This window comes from Botryllus schlosseri, chromosome 7 (assembly GCF_051294905.1).
Source record: "Botryllus schlosseri isolate E-star chromosome 7, Bs_hap1, whole genome shotgun sequence".
NCBI lineage: Eukaryota > Metazoa > Chordata > Ascidiacea > Stolidobranchia > Styelidae > Botryllus > Botryllus schlosseri.
The window spans coordinates 29,699,507-29,713,250 of NC_137242.1; the positions used below are offsets into that span (position 1 = coordinate 29,699,507).

A 13,744-nucleotide genomic window follows, 5' to 3' on the forward strand; every position below is an offset into this window, starting at 1 on the left:
AAAAATTTTATGCCAGCGAAGAAATACCAATTTGAAATCGTGTGCGTCTCTTAGTTTAGAAGCCTAAGTTTGGGCGATTCTATATTTTTTGATATAGCAGACTGGAAGTCACGAAATAACATCATGTAACGAAGTCATATCAACGGGTCCGCCCGCCCGAAGATGTTTAATCATTATTTACGGGCCCTCCCGTTTTCACTTCACTCAGCTCTACCGGTAAATCTAATTACGCGAGTAGAGAGGACAATAAATTAATATTATATATGCAATCGCCGATCTGATTGACCGATTTTATCATAAATTATCGAAAATTCTTGCGCTTCACGCTGGCTCACAATACAGTACAGATAATTTCGCGACAAACGCGAACAACGTGATGGGGGGGGTCGTTTTATCACCCTATGGGAGCCCAAGACCCACGTTTTTGGGGCCTGACGAGGTGCTGTTTCGTTCCTGCCATCGGGTATACGCCCGAAGATGTGTAATTATTATTGAGTGGTCCTACCTTTTCAAACACACCTCACTCAGCTCTACCGGCAAATCTGATTACGTGAGCAGAGAAAAGATAAAAATTGATAGCAATATATGCAATTCCCTATCATACTGACCGATGAAATCATAAATTCTATAAATTTTCCGCGCTTCGCGCGCTCAGGCGACAAAAGCTGATTCACTAAACAAACTCCCAATGAAATGATCAATAGCGGGAAACAGTGTATGGCCGGAGAGGGGTCTGGGGGGCAAAGCCCCCCAGGAGTTAGGCCTATAACCCTATGGGGGGCCCAAGACCAAAGTTTTTTGGGGGGCCTGACGAAGTGCTGTTACGGCCCTGTATACAGCATTAAAATTATGATGCGGCGTTTTAACACTGGCACTGTACTCGTTATGATTAAGCCATACAGCTCAATCCAATCTTTAAATGTGCGATTATTATACAACTGTAACTGTGTAGTAAGCGCAATATGGGCGAATATAACGAAGTGATCAATAGAAATTCGATTTGTACCTTAAATGGCCAATGGTTTGACGTTCGATATTGGTGCACTCGTGACCAGTCCATCCGGTGTCGAACAAGTTTATCGGAATAATATTTTCCCGTTGAAACGAATCGAATTACACACTGTGCCATGCACATTGCGCCATGCCCATAGCGAATTAAACTATGCAGTATGCACATTTACAAGTTTACGAAACAGATGATTACATATTGGAAATCGCGTATCAAATCAGTAATTTGTCTCCAACATAAAATACCATGGGGTTTTGGGCTACTCTTCTGCCATCCCCTTTTTACGCTCGAAAATCCTTACTGGAGTGAACAATGATGCGCAGTAATGAATTCCAATTAGCATACATAATTGCATACTCAATAACTCTGTCCAATTTCGCGGCCCGATTAAAGAATCACGAAAGAAGAAGTATTTGCTCATCCGATTTATATATATATAGCAGCGATGAGATGGAATTTCTCGGCTCGTGCTCGTCATATCGACATGTGCAACTAAATCACGTTTTATCCTCTCTCCGATTTTGCGTAGCCTAATACATAGTGATCATTATTTTCAAACCTTATACAATTGGCCAACAAGGTTGTGCTGATGATGAAATTGCGGGTATGCCGAATACCCACAATATTCACAGGCATATTTCGCATACTGAGGTTCGGCACTCAAGTATGAAAATTGAACATTGAACATACGACTGTTGTTAAATCCCCAGGAACATGGTTAGTCGGAAAGGGTAGCACCAAAGAGGAAAAGATTCTTAATTTCGCGAAGGCCTAGCTGTTGAATTATGTGAAACTCAGCAGATATGGTTGTTGCATATATAATAGCATCTTATGAAATACGTCGGAGCCGGAGCTACCCCTCAAATAACTCGCTCCAGCTCCGGCTCCGGCTGAATTTTGTGTAGAGCTCCGGCTCCGGCTTCAGCTCCGGTAAAATTGCACGGTTCCGGGGCTCCGGCTCCGGCTCCAAAGCCCTGATATCTAGTCATGAACTCGCCCTGTCGATAGAATCCAATGTCTCAAACGACGTTGTTCAATCACGTCATTTTTAACTTTTATATAGATTCATGGGGAGACAAAACTTCATATACAACTGAATAATACTAGTCCACCCATAAGGTTACCTGATCTACCCCTCGCCTTCCATGACATGCTACCCCAATTTTTGTCGCTTGCATTTTATTTGACCATCTTATACTTTTCATTCATTGTGCATGTGCATGCCTGCTCTTTACATCGCATAGGCCAGTGGTTCCCAACCTTTTTCATCTCGTGCCTCCCTTGACCGAAATTTATGCCCAAATTCCCCCCTTAGGAGAAATCGGCCCGATGATTAAAAAAGTTTATTTTTACCGCTCAAACACCTGTCGACTGAGAGAATAAGACGGTTGGTACCCAGTGTTTGTTTCTAGCAGGGCTGTAACAACACTTTGGAGACCTCTAAAAACAATGGTCTTGATCCCAGTCAAACAAATTATTGAAGGCTTGACTCAACAGACCCCCACACTTACATTTGTGTTTTCGGCTTACAATGCACCAATCGTTAATATAACTGCTGTGAAAAATCAGTATGCATAAATTTACTGGTCTCGCGACTTTTTTCTCAAGTTTGCATATGCATCTGGTCAATAATATTGGTAATTTCATATATAGCCGGGTTGACCAGACTCGAGTCACCATTTTTTGATAACTCTACGTGACTCAACATATGAGACGACTCGACTCGAGGCGATATGTGTATTGACTCGGCTTGGACTCGAGTCATTGTGCAATGTGCATGACTCGAACCAAGCCATATGAGTCGAGGCTATAAGACGGCCAAGACTGACATTTCATTGTAATTTCGAAGAACAGTAAAGTAACCACCCTATTGAAATTTCGTCTATTGATCCTGGTACTTAAAAATGCGACAAGAAACTGCTCAAAGTGAGGAAAATTAGTATATTATAAATTCAAATCATTCAATGTCACCTAACAGAGTTGTAAAAACTGGGCTTAACAAGACTTCAACTGGAAACTGAGCCGTCAACACAATGACTTGGACTCGGACTCGAGTAATAATGCCATGACTCGAACCCGACCCTCTGCTCGGTGACTTGGACTCGGACTTGACTCAATGGTGAATTGAAAACGACTCGACTTGACTCGACAGTCAAAACTATGAAAGTGAGATTGACTTGTGACTCGGAGCCTCGTGACTTGGTTACAGCCCTGATATATAACATATGGGCTACACGTGATCAGATTTCCTGCTGGAGCTCGTTGAAATGTAGGACACCCATTACGTTTCGGCAACATTGCACCAAGCTTAACATGCCATTTTTGATCGGGTAGCTGTTCACTAAGAATAAAGCAAGGCTAGCGATCTCTTTGACTTGAATCGATGACGTTGGAATATTTTGTCACTGTCTGAAAATGTTGACTTGAAAATATAAGTTAAACACTTTCACCAGAGGCCTTGTGATAGATTCGGCACGAAATTTGCTCGCTTAGGATATATTTGATTGAGAGGCCGTCGCTGGCCTACAAAATTGTCTTGCGAACTGCAGCACATTTGAACTAGTTTTTAAATAACAAGGGGGAATTTGTAAGGGGAAAAAGATTTCAAATGGCATTTGAACATACTTTCATCAAATAAAAACAGCCATAAGGAGCATACGTTCGGATATAACTGGTTGACTACATGACAGTTCGGACATGAACAATTTGGGAAATCTGTTACAATTCCAAAGTGGAATTCCTCCCTAAAAATTGCAAAATTCCCCCTAAGGGGGGAATTCCTCCCCGGTTGGGAACCACTGGCATAGGCGAAGGTGGGTGTATGATTCCAAAGACTGCTCCAAGCCGTTTCGACACCTTCCTAAATTTTCATTGTATCACATTTTTGTGGTGTATTGAAATGATAAGAATTGCTAATGAACCGAACTAATATATTCATATTGAAATGAATTATAAACGTGGTTCTGTACTGTCGGCTGCTGCTTCGAAATTTTCCAAAATTCAAGTGCGTCGCACAAGCGGTAGGGTAAGATAGAATGTGAAACAACCTACCCTACATCGAAAATGTGCTTGCAAAGTTCATTTTCGTGTTTCTCAGATTTCTAAGGTAAATTATTATCCACAAAAATCCTACACCCGGGCGAGCTGAAATATCCAAGCACACGGTGTCGCTATTCATTCGCACAGATCAAATCCACCAATTTAGAAGTGATGGCTGGCCAATTCTCCAGCTAAGATAACGCCACGGCCTTTATCCAGAAAGTTGATATATTTGGTGGAACTTGTGCTAATGATCATATTGGGGGGGGGGCTCAACTTTTGGAGGCACAATGCCCCGACTGCGACTGCCATGCGGGACGAGCGGCAAATCGACAAATGTTTGATTGCTTGCCTGCCTTTACCGGTAGTTTGTAATTTTGGCAAAAGTGTAGGGACTGTAGGTGTACCGTGTATTTTTTATATTCTTTGAAGTATGACCTATGTTTTTGTTAAGGACGGAGGCTAAAGGAAGTCTAACGACATGACGTACGCGCTGTTTCGATGCTACCACGAATCCCCTCGCGGGCATCTTTCATCTATTCATCTCGTTCATCTTTTCTTATTTGGGGGAGAGGACAGTTTGCGTACGCCACACGGACAACCCGCATATGTATGATACGCATAAATTATTTGTGCTACCCCAATATCATAAAATAGTATTTGTGGTGACTGCGCGAGAAACTCCTCAAATTGCAATCAGCCCAAATCGCAATAGCCAGCCTCTAATCTAGTGGTTCTTAACCTGGGTGGTTCGGTGGCGATCGGGCATTTGACAGACCCATACCACGCGTGCTACAATATGATGAGCGATCAGTCTTGTACGATGTGGAACGCCCTGCGCCTTCTCACGGTTCATACACTAAGATACAACATCATTATGGTACATCGCCCATATCTGTATATCACGTGACTTATATCTTTCTTCTCGCTACCACGTAACTTACCATTTATCAGCACGTGCATCTCAAATTACGAACGAGACTCATATGCGATATCCTACTGTATATTTCATGCATATTCGACCAATATATCTATCTGAGGCAATACTGTCGTTGGATTCACGTTGAAGTTGTCAGATCAAGGACTAACGCAGGGACGTGTGTCTACTACCCTGAGCTAAGTATATCTACCCAGCCACACATTACGTGGGACTCAGGTTACAACTCTAGCAGGTTATCAGACGACCCACTTCTTCTACAACGAGTATGGTAAATATCAAATTAAAGACACGCTCAACGGAGTTAGTTGCTCTGGTCCAGTGCCTTTCAACCTCTGTGACGGTTCGCACTTGTGTGAATGAAAAAAATGGCAGTGCGAATGGCGATAAGGTGGTGCGAATAGGGCGAATGAAAATCCGGATAAAGTGCGAATGAAAATCACGAATAATTTTTCTGACGAATAATTCAAATATACCTAATATGAAATTTAAAGTCAGTGTAACTTTCGTAGTGGCGACGCGATTGTAAAAACTTGTTTAATTTACACCCACCACTAATAGTAGCGCTCACAAGCCGTTTGAAAGCTGGTGTAATGGCAGACATAGAGTATATCGGCCCGTCTAAACCCGCAATAGGCTGGAAAATGACGTCAAATTGACTTTCTGCTTTCTTTCGCTAAACAATTTAAAATTTTCGTGATAACTGTTAGATTAGCGCAGGGCACGAGGATAGTAGTAAATACCATCATTTCAGACTCACATTTGCAAGTTACTGTAGCACAAATTCTTACCCCTTCAAGGGTTATTAAAGTATGGGCGCGAAGGATATAATTTTGGGTCGACACGGTGCCAGAGCTATCTCCAAATAGGTAGCCTACTATTTGTTGAATTTATTGCAAAAAATCCCGCGATAGTTTTTACATATCCAAGGTCATTGTGTTGGGTATAGTAGCTAATAAGCGAGACACGCGGAAAATATGAATTTATCATGAGAATTTATGATAAGATTTGTCCGACTGGTTTTTCTGGAACACATGGTCGAAGTCTGTTCGGATGAACTATTGTGTGCAACGAGCTAGTTCGGGCATCTGAGACTCATTCATTTCGAGGCCAACTTTGGTCTAAAAATGACCGAAGTTGGATGGCCAAACCGTCGGATATGTTCCGTTGTCGGCACCGAATAGTCCCTATCTTGCAATCTGAGTAAACAGTAGTACAACTGCGACACGCAGAGGAATTTAATTTGCCCAATAACTTTAAATCGCGTGCGTCAGACATGTTTTGTAGAGCTGTGTTGGGTAGAATTGTGGTGTGCGCGTTCTTTATGTCATACATTTACGTAAAATCGTAGCATACAACTGTAATATTAAAAATAAATTCCTTTTCATGTGTGAGGTTCGGGTCGCGAGATGCCACAAAAACTCAGGTTTTGCTTTACTGTTATTAAACTGTTATGAATTCTCAAGTTAGGTTGAACTAAATAGCATAACACACAATATCGTGAGTTTATTTGCTCTCCTCATATCAGTGTTGGGATGACTCGAGACATGACTTGACTCGAGTCTGACTCGAGTCACCTTTTTCGTATGACTTGACTTGACTCGAGTCACTTTGCAAAAATGACTTGACTTGACTTGACTCGACGCTTCAAAAATGCAGATTGACTCGTGACTCGAAGCAAAATTTACGAGTCAATTTCAAGTCATCAAGTAATCGATGTCGACTAGATCGCCGTATCTTGTATAAGTTCGGATTGTTGACCGATCCCTCAATGATTGTGCGTTTTACCGAGCCCTCATTGTTACATCACTAATGAATTGATCGTTAACGCAGTGATCGGAGGTGCTTTAAATCGAACGAATATCGTCGATATACGTTTATAATTGTATATCATGGATATATATGTGGGTAGGGTATTGCTCCATATCATTTTATTGAACTTTCTGATGCTTCATATGCTATCCTATATTTTGGCTGATAATTATAGATCACGGATGGGCAGAGCTGCTTCACGCGCGAGCCGCATATCAAAAATCGTTGCTTTAAAAGAGTCACAACTCAAAAATTTATATATACCAATTTATTTCGTCACAAGGAAATGTTGGGTATCGAATGAAGTTTATTATTGTGTGGTATAAGACGATGCGTCTCCACCTAGGCTGCAAGGTGTTGGAAATCGGGCTGATATGACGTCAAACAGTGCGGAACTCGGTAATCATAATACTTCGTAAATATGTCTTTTTTGGGTAACTCTTGGCCATTAAGGTTTTGGTGTTTCGTTTCGTAATGACGTTTGAATTCTAACTTTGTGATTATTAGTGGGCGAATCTTGACGGAAAGGGCACAGTGGCTTACGGTCATTATCACCGAATGCACATTGTACAGTGCACACTCATTGAAGAGCCTCAATCAAAGACTCAAAGATCAGCGTGCGGTTCGTGACTCGCAGTTTTCCCACCCCTGTTATAGACTGAAGCTATACTTGCGTAGTTTGACATTTCTACGTATGCAAGAGCGATAGATCGCATTCTTGCGTGTATAATCAACTCTTTATTCGTTCCTCGATTCAAAATAAATGGGGACCCCATCTGTGTTTAAAACAGTTAGCAAAATGCAATGACCTTGATATCACGTATCGTACTTTGAAAATTCAACTTGACTCGACTAGTGACTTGACTCGTGACTTGACTTGACTTGACTCGACTTGACTCGAGTCACCTCCAAAAATCGGGTGACTTGACTTGACTCGAGTCAAAATCTGCAATGACTCGAGATGACTCGTGACTCGAAGGTAGTGACTTGATCCCAACACTGCCTCATATACTCGCGAGACAGAAGTTGGAGCGACGTATCATAAGGTAGCGAGCTCTAACGTGCCTATACTCTTCTTAATCGTTTTGCACCTCATGTTCCAAGACATAAGGCAAAAGCCTCAGCACAAACATGTGGGGTTTTCACCCTTTCGACAAACTGGAGCCTCTGGGACCTTTGTGTCAGCTCTCAAAAACGATTTCTGCCAGCAAGCATTTTTCACTTGCGAAAAATACGCTGCAGAAGAGATTTTAACGCCTGGCCATCTAAGCCCTAGTAGTCGTTCTTGTACAAAACCCAGCAACTTGTTTGGCCGAGAAGGATTTTAGTGAAATAGTTGAAACCAAAATGAGCGAAAAAAGTTGCGTTTTTATTGGGGCACTTGATAGCTTAAGCTACATTGGTTCCAATTTGTTAGACATCTGAACAAAATGTATAACAAGTTTCGATTACTTTGTGCGAATGGAATTTAATTCTGAATCACGCATTACGCTTCGGATCGAGTCGAGTATTCGAGTATCTCTCGCTATTGCGTTACAACAGAATGCACTATGTCAAAGTTCAAATATGTACCTTTTATGCCACCACAAAGAATATAATGCCGGTTATCCGTCACATTAAAGATACTTTGGTAATATTTCGACCATACCGATTTCATTGCACTTCTTAACAAAGTGACAAATGTGTTAATTCCAGTAACGATCGTAGCTTTGTGCTATATGTCTCGTATGCTGCGACTCGGCTAATCAATGTTTCCTCAATGGAAAATAGTATCAAAAGTATGATTCTCGTTAGTAAATTAACTTTCAGTTGCGAGAAGCGTATAATTTCAGTACTCGAAAAAAAATTATTTTTTACTACTCGACTCGAATCATCAAAATTATTACTCGATTCAGATTCGAGTACTTTAATCATTGTGCGCAGCCATACTAATAATAAGCTGATCAAATGTAATAAATTTTAAAATTTTCATTGGCGTCGCCAGGTGGTGACAGTGGTTCGCCATATCCCCACAAAAAGCTGTAATTATGTGTTCGTCGAAATAAATCCTTGGGGTCACGTCGTATTTAATGACATTACTGATATTACTGCTAGAACCGTTCTGACGGTACTGTGTTGATATGACGAATGCTACCTGGTCACATATCGCATACCCAGTGTTGGGATCAAGTCACTACCTTCGAGTCACGAGTCATTTCGAGTCAGTGCATATTTTGACTCGAGTCAAGTCAAGTCACTCGATTGTCGGAGGTGACTCGAGTCAAGTCGAGTCAAGTCAAGTCAAGTCACGAGTCAAGTCACAATTCAAGTCAAGTTGCGTTTTCGAAGTATGAAGCATGATTATGTCATTGCTTTATAGCTGTTTGAATTACAGATGGAGTGGTCATTGATTCAGAAGCGATGAAGGAATACAGACTTCAATATACACGCAATAAGGCGCTGTATCGCCCACATGTAGGCCTACGTATAGGACTGTCAGCTAAAATAGAGAATAGAGAAACAAATTGATAAGATGCAATACATTACCCATTTATATATATATTGATATGATACAATTCGATTCTGCGCCAATGGTTGAGGAGTATATAAACTATATCTATTAAAATTTCCAGGGATATCTAGATATCCCTGTAAAATTTCAATAAAATAACAGGTTTGGTTAAGGTAAGAACAGAGAACAGAAATGGATATTTTGTTGTTAAATGACTTCACTACTATAGTTTACGACAACGTAAGTTGTAAGCTTTTATCACTTCGTTTGTGGTCAATTTATTTGTGGGAGAACAATGAAGGCTCAGTAAAACGATTGGTTGGTGTCACAGGTTCCAGCAGCGCTACGCGAACAACCCGAAGATATGCAAGATACAGTGATTTTTATCGACACCGATAACTTGATGACTTGAAATTGACTCGTGAATTTTGCTCCGAGTCACGAGTCAATCCACATTTTTGATACGTCGAGTCAAGTCAAATCAAGTCATTTTGGCAAATTGACTCGAGTCAAGTCAAGTCATACGAAAAAGGTGACTCGAGTCAAGTCATGACTCGAGTCATCCCAACACTGCGCATACCATACAGCAATTTTTGGTGCCAGCAGATGGCAGGATCTGGCTAAATGGCTTTACAAAAATATTGTGCAATGATTTCGCAGTTTTGTTGAAGAAACAGCATTCGAACGTCTTTTGTATAAGGCTTTTATGCCAACGTAGTAATTGATTGGATTGCGTGCTGCGATTGTTCATGAGCACACCGCATTGAGATGTTTTAATTCTGATTGCTGACTATTATAGATCTTCCCAAACAGTGTCATACTTGATGCACCAAAATGCGCACAGCTCCCTGGAGTTCCCATCTGATAATTTGAGAGGCTGATCGAGGATATAAGAAATAGCAACTGTATCAGGTTGTATTAATCGCGTCCATATTTTATTATAAAGAATGGTGTCGATCTTCACAGCCCAGGCAAAGGAGCGGCTGCTAGGCAATTTGGACAGACCTGAATTTTACGATGACGTACCGATGACAATCGCAGTTACGGTGTTGGTATAGATACTAGGGATTGTGTGAACCTCTGAAAGGTCCCGGTTCGTGTGAACGCGAACCTTTTTGAAAGGTTTTGTGTGAACGCGAACGTGAACCACATGACGTCATGTGACGTCATATTGCTAATTGCAACCCTGCATTTCAGTGAAGTGCTAGCCTATATCAATGTACGCGATGCCTAGCGACGACGCAAGCAACATAAGGCCACAATGCTGAAGTAGGCTACATATTGATGTTTTTAACATCGTCAAATGTATCAACTGGGGCAATCAAATGATATAATGATCCCATAAAACCAATATCTTCCGTCGATTTGTCAACAATTTCGACGATGACTTGCAAGGGAATATGAGCTTACGCCTTAACGGTCTAGGCGAGACGGACAATGTATCCGGCGTCTGAGTATTGCTATACGTTGATATTGAGCAAAGTTTAAAACGGGTATCTAATTTCTATACTTGCTACCGATATCACCCCATTAACAAGTTATACAGTAGTAGCCAACACCTCAAATGCACGGATTTGGTTTTTATGATACAATAAACATATGGAATCAAGATTGACCTCGTACGCCTGCTACATTTTTATATCAGACAACGATATCAATTTCATTGATTAATTGAATAAGCATCATTCGGTGACTGACTACCTACCTACATGTATAGTGTATTTCGCTTTTGGTGTTGTGTGATTGCGGGTCACGCTCACGCCAGAGAATCAAGCTGGATATTTCGAGCAAACTTTTGTAACAAAGCAAGTAAAATTTTTGAGATTGCCAAGGTGCATGCTCGTTTAGTGTAGATTTTTTTATGCTGCCAGAGTCATGCATGGAGTGATCCGGAATTGTAATGCAAAGAAATTCAACCAAAGACGTTATAATGACGTGATTGTAATATATGAAAAATTTTGACAGTGCAGAACCTACCAAGGTTCGTTTGCAAACGCGAACCTCTACATTTCTAAGGTTCACACACATAACGCCGCGAGATATAGTGTATAGTGTATAGTGGTATAATCCACAGCTGCAACACCAATGGGTTGCGGGTTAGAGTCCGACCGAGGTTGACTCTACAATTCCTACATAAGTGTTGGAGGTTTATCTAGGCTCCTTCTCACCATATCGTCCGTGTAAGCAGTGTCTTATAAAAGTCGAGAAGTGGGCCTCGCTAGAAGTCGGCAGTTATGGAATAAAAATGAAGAAGATGGCCTGGTGTAAATGACCATAGTAGTCGACAAACACCATGAATACCTCAAACGAACAAACAAACACACAACGCCAACGTGAACCTCACGTTCACACCATCCCTACAACATAGTAAGTTAACGGTCAACCAACTATTGGTTTATTGAATAGATCTAGTTCTTGTCGTACTTGTGAATGAAGAAAGGATAATTGCCGAACAATGCAAACATAGTAGTCGTTTGGCGTGAATCGCGATACCGGTGCTCTGTTGCGCGATGTCCTTATGTAGCCATTGCTGGCTCAGAGTCATCACTAGGCCACTAACATTGGCGTAGCCAGCGGCAGCGGAGTTATTGCCGTCGAAAAATTTGGATTTGAATAAAATAGTATTTACGGTGACCAATTCTTTAATTATTTATTATAGCGGCAGTAACTCCGCTGCCACTGGATGAAATTGAACCAAATTTGGTGAACATCCTGTCTATAGACTACCTAACACTTTCATGGTGTGAACATAAAATTTTCCAATTTTTTGTTATTTATTTTTATGTAATAAATAGAAACTTTCTTCTCCTGTAGCAATGCTGCTACTGGTTGGAATTGAACCAAATTTGGTGTGTAGGCTTAAATTAGGTAACTTAACAATTTTATCAAGTAGCCAGTACGATTTGAGAAACGAAGACATTTTTGAAGAGTCCTATATAGTGTACATTCAGACGTCATTGAGTGAGAAAAAATTCTTACCATCGTCAAGAGTTCCTCCGTCCGAAGGCGCGAGATGTTTGAGTTTCGTAGCATTTTTCTTTTTCCCTTTATTCATTTCACTCGAATTAATCAATGCCTTGCTACTATACCCTAACGAAGATATTAAGATAAGTATGATGAGTACGTGTGTGTGTAGCAATGCATATCAGGGGCTCTCACATATATACTCATATCAGAGGCGGTCAATTTTGCCGTCCTTGGTGTTCAAATAGAAGTAGAAGTAACGTCGTGAATTTCAACTCGAGGACGATTTCAAGTTATGATTTCAGAGTCAGTAAAAAGGATTCCAGGCCTAGTTTTGTATAGAAAACTTGATATTGTGAATATTAACCTTGAAGGCTACTCCAAGTTGTTTCGACACCTTCCTATCTTTTTCATTGTATCGCAGTCTTGTGATGTTTTGAAATAATTAAAATGTTAATAAAACTGATTGATTGATTGAACCACTTGGCTAAGTAGTCCAGGTAGGCGAAAATGTACTCTATATCTACTCTGCCACCTCTATCTATCATTCGTGTCGGGAAAGATCGAGTATATGGATTCCGAATTTACTGCAGTCTGTGACAATGCAGTGGGTTAATCGTGACTCCACAGATGTATCATTTCCAATAACGTGCTGCATAGCTTTGTATTGCATGTATTGGATGCTGTAACACCGGCAATCGAGGTTTCAAAGATAACATGATGCGTAAAAGGTATGGAAAGTATATAAATATCGTTGCTCATATACCTTTTAGCATAATGAGGCGAATAATATCAGTACTCGAAAATCCTCTATCACCACTCGGACTCGAATCCTAGCAATTCATACTCGCACTGTACGCTAACGTTTATACACATTATCGTAATATTTATCCATTTTGCAACGAGCTATGGTAGGCTATACGTGATAGCATACCGCAGTGATGTTACGACTCACCAAGGAGCTCGAAATGTTTGGGTGTAACGCAATTGGAGTAATTGCCTCTATCTACCACAGCACAATAAATGCGTGACACGGAGTTGTTCTTGCTAGAATGTCAGGCTGGTTTAATAGTACTCGTCATATTTATAATTGATATTGAAAATATCACATCTGGCTGACAGATGGCATCGTGATCAGTAGCGTCTGAGTTTGGACAATTACTATTGTTCGTTTCCTGATTCGTCTCATTTTCTACGACTACACGTTGCGGGTTATCCGGCACTTTATGATTGATTGATTCATCTAAGAAATGAACGAGTACGTATGGTGATAGAAATTAACATTATTCTGCTATATTTGAACTAAAAATCACACCGAATTAGATAACCAGTTACCACACCATGTTACGCTGCTATGAGATTTGATGTGCTCATGTCCACGATTAGTTACACGCGAACCCGATTAACAATATGGGAAACAGAAATTTGCTGTTCAATAAGTCATCGACACCAAACAATGCGAAATACCAGTAACAGGCCGAAGTATTCAAGT

The 13,744-nt window shown here is 40.8% G+C and overlaps 1 protein-coding gene and 2 long non-coding RNA genes across 3 annotated transcripts in view; all 3 read right to left on the reverse strand.

The window, feature by feature from the left end:
• The window catches only part of LOC145443449 (dynein light chain Tctex-type 5-like), a 32,907-nt gene extending 19,894 nt beyond the window's left edge, over positions 1 to 13,013 (reverse strand). Inside the window, exon 1 of the mRNA XM_080321420.1 lies at positions 12,268 to 13,013. Coding sequence (XP_080177546.1) covers positions 12,268 to 12,343 — 76 coding nt within the window. The 5' untranslated portion in view covers positions 12,344 to 13,013. The remainder of the gene's footprint in view (positions 1 to 12,267) is intronic.
• Positions 1 to 13,744, reverse strand: part of LOC145443454 (uncharacterized) — a 111,303-nt gene that overhangs the window by 82,800 nt on the left and 14,759 nt on the right. The gene's annotated exons all lie outside the window — the stretch shown is intronic.
• Positions 6,318 to 8,265, reverse strand: LOC145443456 (uncharacterized). Its single transcript, XR_013916434.1, has 2 exons — positions 7,798 to 8,265; positions 6,318 to 6,500 (listed from the first exon to the last, which is right to left on the reverse strand). It is a non-coding gene; the product is annotated as an uncharacterized LOC145443456 (long non-coding RNA).